Genomic DNA, 25,254 nt, shown 5'->3' with positions numbered 1-25,254 from the left:
ACAAAACTCATTATTCTAGAGACATACATTGGCGATAATTCATCGCAACAATATGGCTTTATGTAAACGTGCAAGCAGCTACATCGGGCTCCAATCGATACAGTTATTTAATAATCTTGGTGCATACATGGATGTACATGTAGATTGGCATGGCATCACTTCCTCATATCGACAACAAAGACACTGCAACAAACATGTTCTCTCAGCTTTAAATACAGCTGCCCAACTGTTGAATAGCTAGGGCATTTATCCCAATACACTTGTGACATGCGGTCATGAATTACTTGGGTAGTACATTTCTCTTTCAAGTAAAAACCTTGATGAATGCTCGATAGTCGTTCTTGTTAATGTTTGTGTCCATTTGTACCCCTATCACGTTCAACTGACTTCCACTAATACACAAACGGCCTCAACACACAAAATACACTTGCATAAACTACTCATTGACTTGTTCACTTTGTTATGGTCCATACCTTTTTACCAGCCCTCGTACCCCACTCAGACACACGTGGCACTGTGAATGTGTCTATGAGGAACTAGTAAAGGGTGATTTTTTATATACCTGGTGAAAGGATCAGTATGACTGTTCAAAATCACCTGGAGAAAAACGTCAGTATGCCAAGATGATTTGACAACAGAATTATTACATAAAAATAATTTTTAAAAAAGCATCATGACAGTATGACATAAAAATATCAACCCAGTTGAAATCGTACCCTTAGTGATCTATGAGCAACAACTAAGACATCTAACGGCCAGGACATGATCTTCACGGGTGTTGTCACTGAACATCAGTGATGATAAAAGATGTTTGTGTAAGGAACAGATTGTCCTGCTGTACCGGTAGCACCCGCCACTCACACAACGTGCATACAATCGAAGTGTTGGTTGCTTAACTAGCACAGCAGTACAAAAGAAATGTACAATATTATGATTGGTCCGAAATAACCTATGATGGTCAGAAGCTTGTAGGCTGGTTGGGGATATACAATGGTTTTGACGGGTGACAGGATTAATGCGTATCACCACCGATATGAAGACAATAAACTTCAACATTGCTTCTATGGAGACGGTATTACACACGCATGTCGTGTTTGTAAGAACTCGCCCAATTTGTCACTGTGCGAGGCGTTCATAAACCACGGTTAAGTGGCGCTCACTTACACAATGTATAGTGTACTTCGGCCTAGTGAACTCTATAGTGCGTAATTAATATTTCACTGAGAGAGCACCACTGTTATTTTAACTGTTGTCAAATACGATAGAAAAACCACAAAGGCACATTCATTCATTCATTCATTCATTCATTCATTCATTCATTCATTCATTCATTCATTCATCATTCATTCATTCATTCATTCATTCATTCATTCATTCATTCATTCATTCATTCATTCATTCATTCCGGGACAGAGGGGTGCCCAGTCGTCTAAGGCGCCGGAATTCGCTATGCAGAGCTGCGTCCCTTTTGGAACACCAGAAACCTTTGATCCTTGGTTCGAATACTGGTTAACGCTGGTTATGTTTCAAGGTTCGTCAGTACCATTCCCGTGCTCGTGTGTTTCACCAAAGTGGTAAACGTCTGCGACCTGCATGACTTCAGGCTTTCCTCTCACCTAACCCTGACACAAAAGGATAACACTGCTTTATGCAGAAATTTCTATTGGATATGGAAATGGTTTTGTCGCTTGATTTACAACTACCTAACTCATTCATTCATATGTTATTTCTTGTAACTTGTGTAGGAACATTTGTCAGTTCAACACAACAAGGAAAATTTGCTCAATAACAGTTAGGACAGATTGATAGAGGTCAACTGTAGTTATTGTGTTCGAATAATTTCAGAATTTATTGATTTGGTTTGTCGATGTAACGGTTTGAGTATTGCATAGAGTGATGGTAGAGCTATGAGGAATAATTCAAACATAGTAGAAGGATGACATGGGAAATTGAAAGAAATTATATGTAACAAAAACCGTGTGAGTCCTCTGTGGTAGTAGTTTCATGTTGTCGTGTTTAATTCGAACTGCATTTTCCTGTTCTTAGAAGCGCATCTTAGCTCTTTCTATAACGTTGAGCTTGACAACACTAGCACATAGGAACCATAGCATACGGAACTCATCTCAGTCAATGCGTTGTCAGTTCCGTCGAAGAATACTTCCGCCTAAGAGCAAAATATATAACTAACTAGGTTTTACTTAAACAGGTATGCCATAATATGCTAAGAAGAATGTGTGTGTTTTGTCGTTGGTCGCGGGGTATAACAAGTGTTACTATAAATAAGGTACCTTATCATACCTAGTGGGCGTAGTCTTCACCAAGTATCTCCCACTATATAAAGGAGTGTAAGCTGTGAACTATCGGACCTGCTGAGAGAGAGAGAGACCAGACATGGCGGCTTTTAGACTACCAGTAATCTTTCTTGGTGAGTTCCTTTGTTGTCACTTTCTGTCATATTGTTAATTATTTTAATTAGGAGGAATTAGTAGTTATTTTCTTACATTCTACTTCTGGTAACAACGATAACCATAAGATAACCACATTTTTAAAAGACTGATTATGCCAACATAATTCACATTATTGAAAAGACATTACAATCTATCGCATCATGTTTTGCCAGTGTTGTGCTTGACTGTCAGAGTCAGTGGAAGTTGCACTGACCCAAATCACTGCAAAAATGGAGGAACTTGTGAAGCAGATGTTTGCAAATGTGCGCCTGGCTACGCGGGAGCAACCTGTGACACTCGTAAGTGTGTAGTTTCACTGTTAAAATATATCACATGTTCCTATATTCCATATATTAGAACACAAATGGATCCCTTAAATAGGCGACTTCATTTAGAAATATTGTTGTGTTTGCTTTATCTACAAATGTGAAAGGGAACTTGTATGTTTCAGAGGGCGTGTGTTCTGTTGGTGGGAACGAATGCATCAACGGAGGAACATGTGTTACAAGCCCCACCCCAACCACCTGTACCTGTGTGGAGGGTTACACAGGAGTCACCTGTGAAACTGGTATGTACGCATTGAGCAATGTTACCATACGGATAAGCACAAACGTTAATTCTGGCATCTTAGGTGATGAAATGACAAAATACATGAAGCATTTTCTTTCCAGTGATGACGCCTCTGGTATCTATGTTCTGTAAATATATCGGGCAAAATAGTTCAATTCAACTTATTGCCTTTCAATTTCAAAGGGAATATTATGTTTTCCCCTACCCTCAATGTCCGGACAAGTACAGGCACCCACACACCAAACCCCCACCCCCCACCCCCACCCCGACACACACGCACACACGATTATTTACAGACCGCCGTCTCGAAAATATTGCTGACTGCGGCGTTAAAGAACCAAGGAAAAGAGAACCAAACACACACGTACGTATTATATAAGTGCAGCAATCTTGAACGCTTCATTGATATTAATTTCACCTCATCACACACCTATAAAAGATGTATTAAAAAGAATCTTGGTACTGAATGAAACGCCGTAAAAAGTCAGTGTCATTTATTAAAAACATTCACGTATTATGAAAATACTGTTCTCCTGCCTGGCAGGCAAGGACTGCTCTGTTTGAGTGAGTGAGTGAGTTTGGTTTAACGCCGCTTTTAACAGTATTACAGTTATATCGCGGCGTGTCAGCTTAATGTGGGAGGAAAGCCCGAAGTGAGGCAGGTCTCAGACGTTTACCACTTCGGTGAAACCCACGAGCACGGGTATGGTGCTGACAAACCTAGAAACATAATCGGGGCGAACCAGGATTCGAACCCACAATCATAGGTTTCTGGCGTGCCCGAGGGACGTAACTATGCACAGCGAATCGCGGCGCCTTAGACGACTGGGCCACCCGTGTCCCCCTGTTCGGTTTGAAGTCAGTGTAATGTATCTGAGTGGAGGAGCCATGATTAACTGCGTCATGGTATCTCAGTTTACTTGTACTTGAACCCGACGTTAACCTCCATTTCACGGCACCTGGTTTACCTTTCTATATTCTAACAAGCCATTCATTTTAATCCTCAAAGACATGCACTCTACAAGCATGTCTAAAAGCGAGTTCAATGTAGACATAGGTTATTAGATAAATCACCATAACATGTCCAGGAATCATCCGTTTTGTAGAAGTTGATAGTTCGGCCCCAAGTTCTAAACATTCTGGGTCTATTCATTATCTAACACACCAAATATGATACTTAGATATACTTAATTTGATTTCTATTATTGCCACTTTATGGCATCAGCAATGTCCCCGGAAGGTTTAGATTTTGTCCACACTAAAAGACCATTAAGGAAAACATGAATTTACTACCAATGCAACTTTTAAGGAGCCATATTCATTGTTAATGGGTCAGGCATAGCGTAGCCATTGACTTTGAAGTTAAAAGCATAGTCTCAGTAAGTGTTAGAGTTACATTAAAGTCACTACAGTCATTATTTTTAAGTGAAATGATGTCATTATTTAGGGTAGAATCATACAGTGAAGAACAAGTGTGGTTCACCTATGAAATTGGCAAAACATTTGTGTCAGATTGCAGGTGTGACACGGAATAACATGCTTTTAGGCTCCCGCCAGTCATGAACTAGCTCCCTGCTTATAGAATATATTAATCCACTTGGAAGTAGATCAAGGATTTTTTTAAAATGGGAGACACATATTTACTTTGACGTTCAAATTACCATCATCATTAAATATTCCTTTGGAATCCTTCAGATTGCTTCATTTGGCTTTACAAACCCAATGTGGCTTTGATGTGAAAATGAGAACTCAGGCAACACAGGGGGTGCGTGACAAATGATCTTTAACAAAGTTTAGAAAAGTGCAGATTTATTTTTGTTTTGTTAATTTATTTGTAGATATCGATGAATGTGTTGACGCTCACGACTGCGATACGAATGCTGCATGTACAAATACGCCCCCAGGTTCCTACACCTGCACGTGTAATGACGGTTTTGCTGGAACTGGAACAACTTGCACCGGTAAATATGATACTTGCTTATCTCGGGAAAATATTAATTTATTAAATCCACGTGGAAGAAAAGCATGTACATTTATGAGCATCTGTAAATTAATCATATATGGTTATATATGGTAATACAATTTCAATTCTCTCTCTCTCTCTACGAGCGGGCAGTTTCACCAATGTACCAGGTCACCAGAGTCTCTCTCTCTCTCTCTCTCTCTCTCTCTCTCTCTCTCTCTCTCTCTCTCTCTCAATATATATAAAAGAGAGAGAGAGAGAAGAGAGAGAGATTGTCAGCACACTTAGAAACCTGTGGAGTTATTTGTCCATTGTCACCTTGGTATTGTGACGTCATAGTTCTCCTAAATTTTATGACGTCAAGTAACTACTTCTTGTCCGTTATTCAGTTATGGCCTGATGATGACTGCTAACAAGTATGGCTGAAAACACGTGCGGTATTATGGCCACGTGACCAGTTGCACCTGAAAAAAACACTTTTGCCACGCCACCATCCGTGCTGTGCACATGATTTTGATCGAATCACCTGCACACAAACGGGTTTTATCTCAAGACAATACGTGCCCATTACTGTTTAAATACACAATAAGGGCCCACAATGATAACTGGTCAAAATGTTAAAATTTTAGGATTGTGAAGTTTTTTATTTGGTTCAGTATATATTTCATGGCTACTTGTACTTAGATTTTTTGTTAGTTTCCGTTTATGTAACTATCACTGTTACATATTCCTTTGGAACACTACTTAAAGGCAAATTCATTTGGCTCTTCAACCCTAATATTACTTCACAATGGTGTAAAAATGATAATATGATTTGTTTCAGAAAAACAAAATTCAGGCAACATACACGTTCATGACAAATTGTGACGTTGATGTACGTGACGTTGTCAATTTATTATATTTGTAGATATCAACGAATGTGAAGCAACTGGTGATAAGCACAAACGTTCATTCCTGGCATCTTAGGTGATGAAATGACAAAATACACGAAGCATTTTCTTTCCAGTGATGACGCGTATGGTATCTATGTTATGTAATATTGCGGGCAAAATAGTTAAACTCAACTGATTGCCTTTTCTTTTCATAGGTAACATTATGTTTACCCCTACCTTCAATGTCCGGACAAGTATAGACACCCCCCAACCCAAATCACCGTAACATGTCCAAGAATCATCCGTTTTGTAGAAGTTGATAGTTCGGCCCCAAGTTCTAAACATTCTGGTTCTATTCATTATCTAACACACCAAGTATGATACTTAGACATACGTAATTTGAATTCTATTATTGCCACTTTATGGCATGAGCAATGTCCCCGGAAGGTTGAGATTTTGTCCACACTAAAAGACCATTAAGGAAAACATGAGTTTACTTCCAATGCAACTTTTAAGCTGCCATAACCATTGTTAATGGGTCACGCATAGTGTAGCTATTGACATTGAAGTTGAAATCGTGGCCTCATTAAGTAAGCGTGAAAGTTAGTTTTAAGGGAAGGGTAGGTTGACCTCTCGAAATATTGGCATTATTTGGTGTAGAATCATATGGAGGAGAACAAGTGTGGAATACTATATTTCATGGCTACATGTACTTTGATTTTCTTTAGTTTGCGTTTACGTAAATGTCATTGTTACATGTTCCTTTGAAACACAACTTAAAGGCAACTTTTTTTGGCTCTTCAACCCCAATATTACTTCAAAATGGTGTAACAATGAGAATATGATTTGTTCCAGAAAAACAAAACTCAGGCAACATACACGTTCATGACAAACTGGCCATGCCTAACATGGTCATCACATTTAATCAGCAACTTCTAATGCATAAAACCTAGACCAGATATTTCCCTATTTTGCCTTGTACGATATGCTCCCCTGTTGTTTAGGTAAACAACTGACTTGTATTTGCATGTGTTTGTGACGGGTTCGCGAACACTTGATATCAGGGCTATTTGATAGTAATACATAAACACATGCTCATGATATAGTGGGAATCGTGCAACCGACTATGCTTTTAGCAGAGACTTCTTTTGAATATGGAAAGAGTTTTTAATCGATTATATATTTTGTTTGCTTTTGTTGCTTTTGCTTCATGAATAAGGTGACACTAACTGAAATGTGAAACGGAGACGTTTTGTTTCAGAGGGCGTGTGTTCTGATGGTGGGAACGAATGCATCAACGGAGGAACATGTGTTACAAGCCCCACCCCCACCACCTGTACCTGTGCGGGGGGTTACACAGGACATACATGTCAGAACGGTAGGGAAACATTTTTAATATTAACGAACCAAATTAAAACTGTAAAAATTTGATTGTCCTAGTGTTAAAAGAGAAATTTTGGAAAATACAAAAATGATACATTATTGATAAATAAACTGGTGATAAAAGTAAAGTAATAAGCAATGAACGAGTCTAATTTCATATTATTATCTCGATGTCATTTATAACTAGTGACATATATCAAAGCTCCTGTTTGTCTCATCGTATACCAATCACGAGCATTACACGCACATTTACAAAGATCAAGAATGTGATTCGTTGTTTGGAAGAGAGTTGTCATGTCCTAAGCGCTTCACCTGCGTATTTGTATAAAACGCTCTCACAAGTTAAATTAGTTAAATTTCACAACTCTTTTTTCAATATTGTTTAAATAATACGGATACAAATAACACATTTATATGTTATTTTAGATGGAGATACAGTGAAGATTTCCACATTCTTGATGCTGCTGACTGTTCTCACATTCTTCGTCATCCTGTGAAACGATCATTCTCACACTGACTGCCAAATCATGTTTGAAACTGCGTTCTTGTTTGACATGTTAATGTAAACAAATAAGGGAACATTTATTAAGCGAATCACGAGAATTATTCGGCCCTAATTTGAGCAAAGATAAATTTAAATTTTACTCTTTGAACAGTTTGTTGATATTAGAAGATAAGAAGTTAACAAAGGAAACATTATTCAGCTATATTTTTAATTAGTTAATTTTGTTCATTGGTATACCCTTAATATATTTTGCTTGTATTCAATACAGTAGATGTATTGGTTTAGTGTGTACCTTTTTTAATAGTGTGTTATGTGTGCTTTTAAGTAGAATTTATATCAAGTGATTCAAAAGAAATTATCATTGATTCTGTATTGATCGTTATCGTCTCACTGTAGTTAAAAAGACAAAATTCCTCTCGTTAGTCGTTTCGGCCCCTGATAACATGTTACTGATGACGTGGACCTCTCTCCCAGTGACCACTGACACAGAGTTAATGTTATCTACTTTTTACTTACAGTGATACAACAATTCATGTTAAAACTAATAGTTATATGTTTTTTAGTAATATTTGTACTTTATTTGAAATAAACATCACCAGCAAGTTATAACGCTTTGTTGACTTCTGTTTATAACTCGGCGTTTTGATTTTAAGAGTCGTCTTTGAAAGGGAGATATGACTTAATGTCGCTTCCGCAATGTCCCAGCCACGTAGGGAAGGGATCAAGTGACATGTACAAATTAATACAAATCTGTTAATATGGGCTCTAAAACAGCTACCGAAATATTACAGATGCGGTGTGAAATATGACCAAACAGGGTAAAGTTGTTTCTTTTTTGGTTGCTTAATATTGCGAATATTCAAGCTATATGACGGCGACCTTTAAATGATCTGGTCTGCACCAAGCTGAGAGCTGTATCTCTTCTGGTTCTCTTTTACAATACGCTTTAGCGCCGTGTTTTAAGTGAAAAACTGTTCTAAGCGGCGCAAAATCAAACTGAGTCTAACTCACAATCCAGCCGTCATGCATCATACGGATATCTCTCAGCCATCTCAGGGTTCTGTGGTGTGAGGGATGTGTCAATAGCGCTTTTACTGAAGCTTCATTTCTGGTGGCAAATTTCAGTTTGGCCCAAACGTACTTTGTTGTTCTTTATAAGACATTAGTGAGTGAGTGAGTATGGTTTTACGCCGTTTTTAGCAAAATTCCAGCAATATCACGGCGTGAGACACCAGAAATGGGCTTCACACTAGTAACATGCCAGACATATAACTGGTGGTATTGTGCTGATAAGTAAATGCATTTTCATAAATTCTGATTTCTACCTGATTTTTGCTTTGAAAGTTTACTCTTCAATCAATACTGAGATATATTTTTATATACCTCTTTTCTGTCGGCGTGGTGATGTTGAATGGATTTAAATGTTGCAACGTACATGTGCATGCGGACTAATGCCGGTTTTATAGTGGTAGCCAACTGAGATACCATGCCACAGTTTGACATGAATACCCCACTCAGACACAGTATACTGACCGACCCACACTAAGGGACTTGTCTTATCTCCTTCAACATGTTAATGCCAAGCGACAGGCAGAGCAGAAACAAGAACAATCCCTAAACGTCTTTGGGTTTGTCGCGGCCGGGGATTGAACCACCGATCTTCAGCTCTCCGGACAGACGCTCTATCCACTAGACCACGGAGGCGGTCGCATCTCCTATGTTTTTGTAGCCAATGAAACATACATGATACTGCATATGGTGACGTGATACATTATAGTGTGGATGCTCCTCCTGACCAAGGCTCCCTCTGTTTGCAAGGCATTGTGATATGACTACATTTGTATAACTAAAAGCAACTTGAATATACCTCGCTAAAACGGATCCCCATAATATAATCACGTTATGTAAGAAGCAGAAACTCGTAAGTATGATTATGTGAAGTGAGTAACACGTGCATCTACCTAACAATTACACAATATAAACCTAAAATTATCAAATTCAGCAATAAATGCAATATATCCAAGGTGTGAAAACACGCGGAAAACACTAGCACTTTAGTTCACGGATGGTAAAAAATACATTATTCACAGAGGTAACTACATTTGAGTAACCTGAACATTCTTTAAATGATATTTGATAATCGAGATTGAGTTGAAACTTTTTATTTGTTTTAGCTTGAACCGACAGTCCACAACATATTGAACACTGAGGTGTGAAGTCAGTTGAGACAAAGTAAATTCGAGTACGAGAGAACATTACTCTTTTCTTATGTCTACGCGGAGTAAAGGTCGTCTACCTTTAACTTAAGGTAAAACACAGTATCTACTTTCAACTTAACAATCTTCAGATCTGTGGTAATACACCAATGATATTTATCGATATTTGTAAATCTGTATGAATATAAACTAGTGTCCAAAAGAAACGATACCACCTGTTTGCAACGACATAAAAGAAAAACTAAACAATGCAGAAGTTTAGGATTGGTGTTATGCTTTTGAGAAATCCTTTCACAACATCTGTACAAAAATTCATTTCGATAAAATCTGTACAACCAATATGACAAGCCTTTAAAGATGGGTGGGGTCGAAAAATGAACATTTCGTTAGAGCACTGATCACAGAAACAACGGGAAATGTCACACCACACGTCTCAAAGTCAAGTCAGTAGCGGGTATGTCCACCGTGAGCATCAATACATGCCAGAACACGCCTACGGACTGATGACGTCAAACGTCTGATGACGTTGGGAGTGGTGCGTTGCCATTCCTCGAGGAGACATCGTTCCAAGTCCTCCTGGACGTTGACTGGAGGCACACGGCGACGTCGGATTTGCCGATCGAGGTGGTCCCATAAGTGCTCGATGGGATTCATGTCCGCCGAACATGCGGGCCATGGCAAAACCTGTACGTTGGCGTTGGCAAGGAAGTTCTGTGTCAATCTTGCTGTGTGTGGCCTTGCATTGTCATGTTGGAAAAGGAGTCCACGAGGCTGTTGCTGAATAAAGGTCACCACAACAGGCCGTAGGATGTCATCAAGATAACGCTGTGCATTCAGGTTCCACGAATTACGACAAGCATCGTTTTGACGTCACCACATATGCCACCCCAAACCATTAACCCTCCACCTCCAAACGGCCGGACCTGTTGGATACAGTTAGGCGCCAAACGTTCACCAAATCGTCGGTATACAAGCTGCCGTCCATCGTTTCTGAAGATGAGGAATCTGCTCTCATCAGAGAACATAACACGTGCCCAGTCCCGCCGTTGCCAACGTCGAACTCGCCTGGCCCAGATCAGTCTGTTGTTCCGGTGTCGAGGCGTCAGGAGCGGTCCGCGGTAGGGATGACGTGGCCGGATAGCATACTGCCGTAGTCTCCTGTAGACGGTCTGTCGACTGATCCTGTGTCCCAGTGCTGTAGCCGCCGTGGACGTCGCTGTTACGGTGCGGTTCCTCAGGTGTAATACCCGGATGTAACGATCTTCACGGGGCGTGGTTGCTCGTGGTCTTCCACTCCTGGGCCTGTCTGACGTCTGACCTGTCTGACGTAACCGCTGCATCAACCTGGTGATAGTGATGCGTGCGCGGCCCAACCTTCTGGCGACGTCGACGTGTGACGCTCCTTGTTGGACCATTCCAACGGCTCTCTCTCTCTCGATGGCTGTCAAACGTGGCATATCTTGTGTTCTTTTTGTTGCTGTGATATCAACGTGTCTGATCAGCCGTTTTATACAGTTTTTCTGCACGTGCAGAACATGCTAGAGAGGGAAATGTAACTTTCACGAAATTTACGTTTTTTCCCGGAAGTGATCACGTGTTCCCGGTATTTTTTATCGACTATGCTGTGTTTGGGATGTGCAATACGAATTGGCATGTTTTCATACTTGGCAATTCACTTAGTAAAAAACAATTTTGAAAATAAGTTGATATCGTTTCTTTTGGACACTAGTTTATATCACTTGCAAGTTTGTAACTATTGTTGGGTTGAGTTTATTTTTCGGCGTTGTCATTTAAGCAGTCGCCTGTTGAAAGTGAGGTAATATTTGCCAATGTCTAGGCCATATAGCGACGAGAACAAATTACATATCCATCAACATTAACATAAAAAGAAACAAGCAGAATGTGTTCGTTTGTTATTAAATCTACACTCAGCAACATTTCATCTTTATGACGATGTCTGTACATAATTTGGGTCTGGACCAGACAAACCAGTGATTGATATTATGAGCAACCTGTCACGTCGTCGACGTACGATGACACGCTATGAACGACGTCCCCAAGCCTGACCGTCCGATCCATTAAGTCGCCTCGTACGGCAAGCATAGATTCCTGGGGGCCGCATTCCCCATGGGGGAAACAGGGTAACTATAAGATCTACCATTAAGACCATGTATGTCATACACATATTCATGATTTGTCATACAGAACAATTATATTTAAATCCTGAATGGGTAAACATATATTTTCTAGTTGCAGCTTTGTAATATGAAAACCATCGATACTTTGATCGAGGCATCCCTATATAGTCCCGTGGAAGCCATGACACCTACGAGTTCTCGAGAGATACACCATCATCGAATATGTAGTTGTAGGCCATTTAGACATTGACAGTCTCGATGGTCTAGTAACTTGAGAAACCTATCACCTTACGCTTCATTTTATCCATTTCGTAATACGTCTATTTAGCTCTGGGTCGTCTGCACCATACCTGTTCCCGTAGGTTTCACCAAAGTGAAAATGTTTGAGACCTGCGCCACTTCGGGATTTCCTCCCACAGTAAGCTGACTGGGCGGGATATAACTGAAATACTCTTCAGAGCATTCAAACCTAACTCATCTATGCTAACTTTCCAGCTGTCAAGAATCATTAACGTGTACAATGTATCTCCCCGCTATCGCAGGGCACCATGTTGGAACGTGTCATTAGCAATTTTACTGACCCTTCATTTGTTTTGGAATATTCATTTAAAATTTCCCAAAACATATTTTGTTGTAGTGTTTGAGATAGTAGAAACATGTCGTGAATTATATTGTATTTTACTGATATGTACACTATTTTTAAATAATTTTAATATTTAGTCCTGGTTTAACGAGCACCTGATGTTAGCATTGTAGTTTGACGACTCTTCAATCAATTCAAGAATTGCCTTTAAGCCATCTTATATATGAATTTGAAGCCTGTGAATTACAGCTTCATGTGTTGTTTGTTTGTTGTTTAACGCCTCAGACAGCAATATACCAGCTATATGACGACGTTCTGTAAATAATGGAATTTGGACTAGAAAATCCAGTGATTGACATTATAAGCTTCGATCCACGCAATTAGGATACCACTACATGCATCAACAATGTCAGCGAGTCTGACCACTCGATCCCGTTAGTCGCCTCCGACAAAGGAATGGGTTGCTTAAGACCTATGCTAAGCAGGATGTTCATTTTGTACAACAATATGCCTATCCTGTGGTCCATTTTGTAGAACAAGATCTCACACCCTGTGCTCCATCATGTAAAACAATATGCCTACATGTTCCTTTTATGTAGAACTTATGTTCTATTTTGTACAACAATATGACCATCCTATGGACCATTATGTACAATGATATGCCCATCCCATGGTCCATTATGTAGAACAATATACCAATCCTATTGTCGATTATGTAGAGCAAGGTGTCCCATCCTATGGTCCATTTTGTAGAACAAGATATCCCATCTTATGTACCCTTATTAGAACAATATGCCTATCCTATGTTCCATTATGTAGAACAATATACCAATCATATTGTCGACTATGTAGAACAATATGCCCATCCTATGGTCCATTATGTAGAACAATATGCCCATCCTATGTCCCATCTTCAATAACGTGTAACGGAGAAAGGAAAATCATCACAGTTCATTTGGTTACTCTTACAGAACCAAACGCTGTTTACATCTCGTTAATCTACGATGGTTTTCAGACACGACACGGCGTTAACGTTGCCCCACGTCATTCTTGAGTGTAGAATTCTATGTCGCGTGTTTTTGTTACGGTACAGAGATATTACTTTGGATACCGACTTTTCAATTAATTCGTTTCGTTAAGACAAACATTAAGGGATACGTAAAGAGCAGTATTTATAACAAACATGACAGAATCAGAAATAGTGTACTATAAATTTTAATATTGATATCGAGATAAAAGCAGCACTTCATGGTCCCACGTGATGAATCACTGTGTTGAACTACCGGGTCTATGGATCGCAGATGAAAACTTTGAACTGAAACACAAAAGCAAGATACACTACAAGTTCGTCATTGTTTGTTTTTTAACGTAGCTGCAATATCCCAACTATAGATAAGCGAGGATATGTATGGCATCTTCAGATAATAAGTTGGCACACCATAATCTTACTGACATACTGTTAAGAAGCCTTCCTTAACTTACTCTCTTACCAGCATCATTAAACATTACATTCTTTAATATACCCTGGAACTGTTCATATCCATTTGACTCAATTTATGTTTCAGGCTAGCAAGTCATAATAAAACACTAAGTCTTAAACTCAGTTCGGACAACAAATGTATAACTAAGAACAGGTAAACGACGTACTTCATCCAGGACACCGTGGAAGAAGTCGAGGCCACTACCGTACCCAATCTGAATTGCACACTGGCTTTTCCCGATGTTACCTGCAAATATTCACAAATGGGGATGAACTAAACAGCCGGGCAAAAGAAACGATACACCTATATATGTTTAATAGTGGCTAATAAGTAAAAGTGAACACAAAATGGTTATTCGATGGTTATGTATTTAAGGGGCGTCATCGTGGTATTTTTGGACACTAAGTTTGCAGTGTTTCTGCGATTGTTTTAGCCCAGTAATGTATTGATAGCATTTTTAATGTTTTGGTTAATTCCAGTTTTCAAGTGTATACACCTTTTCTCCCGGCAGTTTAGATTTTTACATTTCAGATGAATTCTGAAAAATTAGATTGTGAACATTGAACCTCTCAGTGCCAGTCAGAAAATGAGTCCGTAAAATCTTTGATTCCATGTCGTTTTTGTCGGCATTTATACCTTCAGGAAAAATTAACTGCTGTTGGTAGCTTTGGCAATTTGAAATACGGTAGACTAGTTCCATGATGGTGATTCTCTTTCGTTTGCTTAATATTTTTCAGGTGCCCTAACCACAAAATAACGGTATGTATCATACTGTTCTCGTTGAATTCTTTCATATAGGAAATATTTCCAACGACCATCCAAATATTTGTACCATCAAATGTCCTCTGTTTCCTGGAGGTATTGACTTCTGCTTTCATCAGCCCATTCTTGATGATCAGCTTCACCTCATTCAGGGACGTCGTTGCCTGAAATGTACCCACACACAAATGTTCAAACCCACAATGGATAATATCGACTCGTAACTAGACCATTACCTTCATGTTTCCTAGCAACTTTTGTCCACTTTGTTACGATGTTAATAGTGTGAGTAACATAAAAATTCATGACGTTCAATAAAAAAATATAAGATAGCCATATAGCAACGAGAACAATTAAGAAAGCAGCGTGGCTTATTTCACGATAAAACATTGTCCATACATGACGTCATTTCTGGAGATTCAAACATGTGCTCGCAACTTGATGACGTCGTATATTGGACGACGTTATTTTTAGAGGTATGTGTCTTGTGAGTTGTTCCCCATAGATTTAGCTGGGCAACGCAGACGAAGGCAATGACCGAACGATCGCATCCAATAGTGGGAGAAATATGAAAATCGGTATTGGGAGAAGAGGTACAGATACTCGACGTGAGGATTCTGATAATATGCGGGATATACCAACTTAACCCACCTGTTTTTAACATGGACTTGTCCGACATAGCTAAATAGGATTCTATTCAGGGAGTCATCGTTATTAAAATACGGTAAATATATTTATAGCTTGGGTTCTACAAAAATGTCGATACTCATATATGTTGCGCCCTTCATGGTTTTTTCTCCCTGCTTTGTTTTATTGTATGATAAACAACTCCCGCTCGTCGTTTATTTCTATAATATAGACATGTTCTCGCTTGACTAGAATGAATGTTGTCTGACCCGATCAGCCATGTTCCAGATTCATAAGAAGGTCTGGAACAGGTTAACCAGTCAGTCAGTCAGTGGGTTGAGCGCCCATTTATTAGCAATATCGCGGCGGGAGATTCCAGAAATGGGCTTCACACATTGAACCCAGCTGGGAATCGAACCCAGATCTTAAGGGTAATGGTAGAATGCTTTGAACACTTGGCTACCCACCTCCCCAAGAGATTCGAGAATCGATACCCAACCATCAGGGTACGATGCCAAGCAATACATAGAGCTTGACGATCGGATCACAATGTCAGTCGGCTTTAACAAGTATGGGTACAGGGGACCTCTTCCTGCATAAATACGATGTGATGGAGTGTAAGAACAAAGTTGTTATACTCACTGTGTAAGTTATATTCAAAGTATGTGTGACGTTGTTGCTGTTGACAACACGAAAGTAGACAGTTGACCGCTGCGTGGTGATGTAGATGCTGCCTCCGTATCCGCAGTCGTCGTTGGTGACGATAGCCTGTGTTTTGCTTGTTGTCTGAGTTTGTTTGAAGGAGAAGGAGATGATTAAGGTGTTGCCGAAATGCATGTTGGAGAAACGCAGGATGCGGAGTTGGATGTTGTTGCTGAAGACGCCGTAGCCCCCGCTTGTAGTTACAACACCAGTGTTTTGTACGTGGTGGTGGTAGGCAGAATGATCGCTAACGTCGCTGTTGAAAGGAAGGTAAACCTCGGCCTGACAAACTGAAATGAAAATGATATTCATAATGTTGTGATCTATATTCACATAATGCAACCTTCTTCACACTTGTTTCATGCATGTGTACCTCGTTCGCACCTATAATTACATTGCAAGAACCACATAAATACCTTTAGTCAAAAAGTTGGTTCTCATCTCATGTATGTTCATGTGTATTAAGCAAAGATAAATTGTCAGTGCAAGAGATTAACCAGTCTAGAATATCCACCGAAACAAATTCCATTTGGCGCAAAAGACAAAATAGCTGTGAAAATGATATGAATGGACCACTGAAAATCAGAGATAACACCAGGTGTTCGCGATGGGGGTAAGCATGGCCTGCCCTTATGCGAGCACCAGCCATTCATACAATTTGCACAAAGAAGCAAAGCAGTTCTCCTGCCATGCAACGGCGACCTGTAAACAAACCAGACAATCAAGTGATCGATGGATCTGCAGTTCCAGTAACAGGATAGTGCATTGACTGATTTCAATGAAACTGATAAAACGATACATGTATGTTAATTTTCAATTACGTCTGTGTACAGGTGAAGATATTCTGGTTCTTATAAGTAAAGAAAAAAAATTAAAAAATATATTCGTTTTGCAACACAGTGGAACAGTGCAACACAACAGATGTACCAAACTCAGTGAGTTGTGTTAACGCCGCTTTTAACATTATTCCAGTTATATCACGGCGTGCCAGCTTAATGTGGGAGGTGCAGGTCTCAGACGTTTACCACTTCAGTGAAACCCACGAGCACTATGGTGCTGACAAACCTAGAAACATAATAGGGGCGAACCGGGATTCGAACCCACAGTCATAGGTTTCTGGCTTGCCCAAGGAACGCAACTCTGCACAACGAATCGCGGCGCCTTAGGCGACTGGGCCACCCGTGCCCCCTAAAAAACTGACTATCTAGAGGTGCAGGGATACCTGGGGATGCGACATTCTGGCCGGTGATGCAGCTGCAACTTGTACTTGAGTACACAGTTCCGGGAGCGCAGTATCTAGTGATCCAGTTTCCATGAATCAGCTGCTGATACTGAGCAGTATTGCCAGGCTTTGCCTTCGTAGAGCCGTCGCACAACGACGAGGGAGCAGAAGTCAGTGGAGCAGATGTTGACGGTGCAGCAGTCGATGGAGCAAATGTTTCATCTGTGATGAAAACAAAAAAAACAAATTCTTGGTATGCCATGGTTTGTATATGTCAGATATTATGTCTGATGCAATTCCCTTTTTTGCCTTACACCATATGTCCCGTATTGTTTCAGGTAAACAATTGACTTGTCTTTTCATGTGTTTGTGACGGGTTCGCGAAGAGCTGGTTGTGAGGGCTATTTGATAGTGATTCGTAAACACATGCTTACAATATAGTCCGAATAGTACAATGGATATCTCTCATGATTGTGGAAATGGTTTTGTCGCTTTTATTCACAATACCTTCCCCGTCGTTAACTTTAAGGTCATGGTGGTGTCGAATGAAAGGATAACAATGAACTAATATTCTCGTATTTAGCATGTATAGAGTTAACAACGCACCTTCAGCTTCCACTGTGCAGACAACATTAGCTGGCCAATCGCACACCAAGTGTTGCTGGTTCCAATACAGACCCGGACTGCATTGCATGTTATGGAAAATAGCACTGGTCCCTGGTCTGGGTTCCTGGCACTGTATGAACCGGGCACAGTCATCGGGGTCTGGCAAGTATCCAATACCGTTGGCATACCGACAACCTCTGCATGGATCTAAAAAATACGAATAATGTTTTTCGTTGAACCTTCAGCTGTTTACATCCGATTTGATACTTTTACCACATCTATATATTGGTGTAAGCAACACAATACTTTTCTAAGCTATCTACAACGCATCACATTAAACTTTGATTAATGGAGAAATGTTCCTTCTTAACTGAATCTGTTTTTACATAAATCTTAGCACAAGTGAAAGTTTCAATCCCTGTATAGCGTGTGCATGCCACTGAAGTGGGACTAAGGGTTTAGACCTTACCTGCGCATCCCCCTGTGTTACACGTTTCTGTGTATGTATCATCAGAGGACCCTACACAGTTATTGCCGCCGAAACTTGGAACAGGACTGTTGCAGCGTCTGGTTCTGGACACCGTTCTAGATCCCCCTCCACAAGAAGCTGAGCACGTGCTAGTGGTGATGATCCAGGTCGACCAGCCCCCATGAACTATAATAATCGATGGTAATCGAAATACAGATGAACATATCAATTACGTAAACCGTAAGATACAGAGGAACAGCTGATTCAGCTGAAACTTTGAAAGATGATGTAGACATATTGAAAAGCTATTTATGTTAGTAGTCGGGATCAATCTATTTGCTGTTTTGTGATATTTGAAAGTAAAATAGCTATTGCTCATTACACAGTGATTTTGTGTGAAATTTGGTATATATGTAGTTGTGAATGGGACCATGTGACGTAAACGATTTTACGATATTCAAACTTTGGACCTTTATTTGATCTTTGTACTGTGTACTTTGCCCTTATAATTTCTCAAAATGCATTTCCTCACGAGTGCATCTCCTCAGAAACCACTTTACCCCAAAAGCTGAAAAAATCTGCGCAAAATTCGAATTGGATCATTGTGGTGGCCATATGTCAAAGGCTTTTCATGTCCCTTTCTCAGTCTTTGTTCATCAAATATGATGATGTGGTAAGTAGTTGGGCTCAACATACATGTATATGATCCGATTTTTTGGCGACATTAAATATTTCCATTTGACCTTTGCACACCTACTATACTATACCTATGGCTGTTACTCCATCATTTATATACCATAAATAAATGCCATTTGTTGAGTGTGCTGTTCTAATTCTTTTGCACAATGTTGATCTTGTTTTGACCGTGCTTCTTAATTCTCTCTCGCTATTTGGCTATGTGAGTGACCGAGAGAGATGGAATTTAGCATGTAGGTTTCCCCTCATGATGACATCATATTTTGTTCACAACATTTGAATATCAACAACAGCTTTTTTGAGAAGTGACTGTCCTTGACTACATATAATTGTCTACAAACCCAAGAGAGCTACAGTATCGTGGAGCTATCTGTCAGAAACATGAACGGTATTTGTGAACAAGTACTTATTTTAACAAATGTTAAGTTGACGTAATATCCATTTTTATACGCAGAGCACAAACACTGCGATATTCATGTCCGCATTTACATGACCTGAAGCTGATTATAAACTCACCTGGGCATCTTGCTGCGTTGCAAGACTCTGAATAATCTCCGGTTGCGGATCCCACACAGTCCGCTCCGCCGTTGCTGGGAGCAGGGTTGGTGCAGGTCCTGGTCCTGGAGATGGTTCTAGATCCTCCTCCACACGACGCTGAACAATCTCCGGTTGTAACCGTCCACTCAGTCCATTTTCCCTCAACTTTGTTGTAAAAAGAATTACCGACGTAGAAAAAAGCGAGTGTAACAATCAGTATTTGTAAATGGGCAAGATATATCAAAGAAGATTACATTTTGAGATGGCATAATTAGCAGGGTTAACGTATAAAGTGAATTTACCTTTACTCTATTGAAGCTGAAAATTTGAAATTAACCATTTTCATACTCACACCATTTGCATGTTCATACAAGTTATACAGATGTGAAATATTATGGGGTTTTTAAACGCATACATGAAAATGTATTTACTCTTATTCAATTAGCATACATCTTTGTAATACCAAATACCAATTTTTTTTATGTTTGCCTTATGTAAACAATAAAAGGCAGTTTGAATGGCTGACAACTTTTTTAAAATTCATACAATTACCCTGTTATTACCTGACCACGTTTTACAATGCTAACAATAAATGTTTATGAACCACTATCAAATAGTGATGGTACCAAATCTTTCCGAAAAGGTGTTAAAGAATGCTTTAATTGTGGCATTAAGCGTACCTGGACAGCCGTTGGTACTGCAACTCTCTGTGTATTGATCAGACGGAGACCCTACACAGTCCGCTCCGCCGTTGCTGGGAGCAGGGTTGGTGCAGGCCCTGGTCCTGGAGATGGTTTTAGATCCTCCTCCACAGGATACAGAACACACTCCGACAGTATCCGTCCACTCAGTCCAGTTTCCGTCAACTGTGTTGTAAGAACAAATGATTGAGATAACAAGGTAGCGTTACCATCAGGATTTGTAAATGGGCAAGATATATAAAAAAGATCATTATATTTATAAAAAGAACATTAACGTTGTTATCCACTGATCTAAGTTGACGGGGATGTTAATATCGTAAGAAGGTCGGTCGGGTAGCCTAGTGGTTAAAGCGTTCGCTCGTCACGCTGGGTTCGATTCCTGCCATGGGGGACAATGTGCGAAGCCTGTTTCTGGTGTCCCACGCCGTCATATTGCTGGACTATTGCTGAAAGTGGCGTAAAACTATACTCACTCAAAATCATCGTAAGAATGAAAAGTTAAATGGTTTAGTTTGCAAAGACCTGAACCAGGTTGAAGAGTCTACTGAGTTTCAGTCATGTTTTCTATAACATCTCATCGACCTTTTCTACAATAAGCTACAAGTTTTCTCCAGTTTCTTTGCAAATATGAAGAAGCAAATGTGCAATGTGTATTTAACAAGTAAGGTCCACTATTGTATTATAAAGTCAATTTCAGTCCGACATGGTAGACATGAATAAATTCAAAGCGTCAACGTCAGAGAATATCAGGTTTGATTATCAAGCGGTAGGGCGCAAGAGGCACAATAGTGATGAACATTATATGAATGGATCACTTAAAATCTTGATGACACCAGGTGTTCGCGAAAAGGGTACTCATGTCCTTAAGGATGACTTTCAATAGATGAAAGACCGGGTATCTAAAAAGTAATTACAAAGTAAGTACAAAAGAATATCAAGCTTGGCTCGATTTCACATCACAGGAGTGTGTGAGTATGGTTTTACGCCGCTTTTAGCAATATTCCAGCAATATCACGGCGGTCACATCGCAGGAAGTTAACGACTGAAGATTACCGGGTTCATTAGTGGCATCCATTTGTTGAAATCAGAGTATAGTTGAAAAGTCGGCGTGATTATGTTTAATGTTCTCGAGAGACAAGACAATCGTCATGTGTCCAAGACAGTGACGTATAGATATCTGAGCCTTCAATGTTACCTTTATACAATAAATGTACAATATAATCTAATATTCACATCAACAGATTATTACGTTTTATAAACAATAATGTTTACTTAAAGCAAGGAAAGTGCACTCATTAATGCCATTTCATTATAAAGTAAATGCAGTCAGGATGGACAAAGCGATCTTAGCCTTAAGGTGATCGTAACACCCATACCTTATCACAGACTTAAGACTGTCTAAACGCTAAGATTGCTTGCACAACGCCTCCCAGTTCTACGCAGTAGTCATTCGATCGCGATGATTGCTCAATGAACTCCTGCATGATTGTCATTAAATAACTAGGCGGTCGGGTTGCCTTATGGTTAAAGCGTTCGCTCTTCACGCTGAAGACCCGGGCTCGATTTCCGACATGGGTACAATGTGTGAAGCCCATTTCGAGTGTCTCCTGCCGTGATATTGCTGGAATATTGTTAAAAGCGTCGTAAAATCAAACTCACTCACTCATTAAATCACATGGAGACAGGTAAATGTAATGAAACATCACTTGAAGGATATACTCGATCTTAATGCTTTCAAGTATGACTAACATCGATGTGAAACAACAGAAAAAATACAGCTAAGAAAATCAATGTGTTTGGCTATACCTTTGCAGACCTCCTGCACCAGAGTGACGATAATGTCGTTGAGTTCACTAAAAGCGGTAATATTCTTGACATTGGCGTTAGATGAAGCAATGTCGTTTAGCTCTGAGATCCTGATTCTTGAACCGATTCCGATAGCAAACATCTCGATGTCCAAATCTTTCGCAGCTGCAGCTTCTTGTGCAGTTCTGTCTGGATATCGGGACCGGCCGTCGGTGATGACGATGCCGACTTTAGGAACGCCAAGACGACTCTCAGTACGCATTATCTCTGTCATTTTGGCGATTCCAAGGTGCGTGTGTGTCCCTTCCTGAGGATGGCCAAACTGGTTGATCTGTGCCTGCAGTTGTGACCGGTTGGTGCTGAGATGCGCTACGTCAGATATAGACGAACTGAAGACTACGGCACCAAACATCTGACCTTCCTCTCCAAGATCAAGCCAGTTTGTCAGCTGGATAAGAGAATTCTTCAGAAGGATAAACTCATCATCTAAAATGCTGTCAGAGCCATCAACAACGGCAACGACATCCAGCAGGTGCGCGCAGTCTGGAAAACACAGAAATATCAATGTTTCCAAGTATTACTTCAACTTTCATTTAAATCGATTTACGGATTTTCAGTGTCTAAATCGTTGAACATGTATAATATTGCTACGTTCGAATACAGGCAAGTCGCAAATTTGGGCCATTCCTTGAACATAAAGGTATAATAAGTAAACCCGCATTATAGAAGTCAAAAAGGCTCAGGTCACTAAACACGAGAGATAGTATGGACTTTCAGTTATATTTTACAGTTATTGAGCCTTATCCTGAAAAGGTTGTGGATTGTACAATACATATACATATTACACAATATGACACAATATGTGAATTTGAAAATTACCCAATTCCCAAACTGACTTCTGTTAAGATTGTTAGTTTGTTTTAAAGCCACACTGAGCTATATTCCAGCTATAACGTTGGCCTGTAAATCATCGAGTCTGGACAATACCGTCATTGACTGTATGAGCAGCTACCCACGCCATCCGGGTACGTTGATTCTCCATCAACCAAATCACCGAGCCAGACCTACTGATCATTAAGACCAGTATGAATTGATGGAGACTGGAATCCCAATTTGTAATGATCAGATTGAAATTGATGAGCTGATCTTAATCTGACAATTATATATCACAGTCATATCTTACTCTGGCCAGACACTGCTTGAACACCAAAGACAATGGCAATCACCGCGAACCAGTTCATCCTGTTCACGAGACGAGACTGAAAGCAAGAAGTGTTTGAGTGAGCGAGTTGAATGACGTATACAACGATGTTTCAGTAATATCCTGGCACGGTATGCATGTAACACGAAAGCATTAAACAGTGCAGATCTTACAAGTCTACGTCTTCAGAGAAGCCTAGGAGCACCAGAACAGTAAGACCAAAGTGGGGAATTTTTGGATGAGGTCAAACTACCTGCTGATCTGATACAGTCGAACACAGGTAAGTGACTCTTTAATTATTATGAATTACCAGCTGTGCTTTGTCAAGAAGCTAATCTTCACGAATCTGTACCACATGCAAACTATCTATCGTCGGATCATATTTTTTCCGACGGCCATGTTTATCGCGAGTACTCCCGCTATGACGAGGGTTGTGGTGTCTCACAGGCATTGTAAAAATTCAAAAGATGGCTTGATTTCAAGATAAAGTTTTCTTTTATAAGTTAGTGACATGCTTTAAGGTTGTTCATGTGATTAGCGAGAAAACTAAGAATGTTTCTTAAACGTCCGAAAGCCCATAACACGGGGATATTATCATGCTTGAGAGTGATGCTCGGCATAGAGTGACACAATCAGGGCAGACCAGTAACACCTACCTTTCCAATGAGAAGAGTATGTAGTGTCCGCGGTTGTAGGTTTAGGACAAGGTTCCCTGTTACCTGTCGGTCGAGAAGTGAGTTGCGGCGTATGAATGTCACATGATATATTCATGACCACCCAATGACTGCACAGGGTGGACACTCATCCCTTACATGGGCACATGACTCATCTTATCCCCAGATCCGGGTATCAGCTGAACATTCTGGTGAAACACTGAAACACACCTGGCAAACTCTATCGTCTGTAGCGTCATAATGGGTACTGAGTACAAACTTTCAGATCAAATACACCCAAGCTACACAATCACTCTCTATCACATGGAGTCAGAGTAACCCGGTAGTCACGGTGTTTGTTTGTTTGTTGTTTTCATGTACTCGGTTACTGAAAAAGGGAGAATATGTTAGCCCTGCTTCACACAGTTCAAATGTCCCAAGAACATGCAAATCTTCCGTCTTAGATTGCCACGACGGTTTTCTATGCAATTATGCAAAAACAACATAGACCCATTTATAACAAATAGTATTTGGGATAACACGTTCTTAGTAAAGTACAGTTTCTGGTACTTTTGGGGGGTTGAGTCCCATCCGGAATTCGAACCCAGTATGCCAGAATGAGGTACCTAATCGCCAACACCCGGATGGGACACAACCCCCCAACAGTACGAAAATCTGTACTTTACTAAGAAAGTGTTATCCCAAATATAACATTGTTACATTTGATCACTTTCTAAATGGCATTGTGTGTTCATCAACCCATTACATTGAACAACTAAGGAAAATATCAACGTGCATATTTATAATGCGTCGAATCCACACCCTAATCATGCACAAGGCGTAATATTATTACCCCAGTCAGTGGGTCAGGGTGCACTCGACTTTCATTCTCTGGGGAGTATACAACCCAGGCGCTAGAAGGTTAACAGTCAAATTATCATCTCATCCTACCGGGTACCCTGTTACTGCTGGGTGAAGAGAGGCATATTTCGGACAAAGTCACTTGCCTAAGGAGACAACACATGTCACATGCAGGGCTGAGGCTCTTAGAAACTCTAAGTAGTCAAGCTGCCGAACAAGGTCGATCACCGCCAAAATATTATTCTCCGCGATTATG

At 40.1% G+C, this 25,254-nt stretch overlaps 2 protein-coding genes across 2 annotated transcripts; one reads left to right on the top strand and one right to left on the bottom strand.

The window, feature by feature from the left end:
- The first annotated feature begins 2,374 nt into the window (after positions 1 to 2,374).
- Positions 2,375 to 8,338, top strand: LOC124114887 (fibropellin-3-like). Its single transcript, XM_048392083.1, has 6 exons — positions 2,375 to 2,425; positions 2,621 to 2,746; positions 2,899 to 3,015; positions 4,856 to 4,978; positions 7,114 to 7,230; positions 7,662 to 8,338. The coding sequence occupies exons 1-6, from the start codon at positions 2,392 to 2,394 to the stop codon at positions 7,730 to 7,732; spliced, it is 588 nt and encodes a 195-aa protein (XP_048248040.1). The 5' UTR covers positions 2,375 to 2,391; the 3' UTR covers positions 7,733 to 8,338.
- Positions 8,339 to 13,876: 5,538 nt separating this feature from the next.
- On the bottom strand, positions 13,877 to 24,279 carry LOC124114873. The gene is made up of 12 exons (XM_046475664.2): positions 24,141 to 24,279; positions 23,467 to 23,542; positions 22,284 to 22,826; positions 20,457 to 20,642; positions 19,756 to 19,941; positions 18,544 to 18,729; positions 18,075 to 18,281; positions 17,469 to 17,690; positions 16,187 to 16,536; positions 14,991 to 15,084; positions 14,325 to 14,404; positions 13,877 to 13,992 (listed from the first exon to the last, which is right to left on the bottom strand). The coding sequence occupies exons 2-12, from the start codon at positions 23,522 to 23,524 to the stop codon at positions 13,966 to 13,968; spliced, it is 2,139 nt and encodes a 712-aa protein (XP_046331620.2). The 5' UTR covers positions 23,525 to 23,542; positions 24,141 to 24,279; the 3' UTR covers positions 13,877 to 13,965.
- Between the last annotated feature and the right edge of the window lie 975 nt (positions 24,280 to 25,254).

This window comes from Haliotis rufescens, unplaced genomic scaffold (genome assembly GCF_023055435.1).
Source record: "Haliotis rufescens isolate VD_foot unplaced genomic scaffold, xgHalRufe1.0.p SCAF_109, whole genome shotgun sequence".
Classification (NCBI taxonomy): Eukaryota; Metazoa; Mollusca; class Gastropoda; order Lepetellida; family Haliotidae; genus Haliotis; species Haliotis rufescens.
The sequence above is the reverse complement of the archived record's forward strand: the minus strand, read 5'-3'. Positions and strand labels throughout refer to the sequence as shown.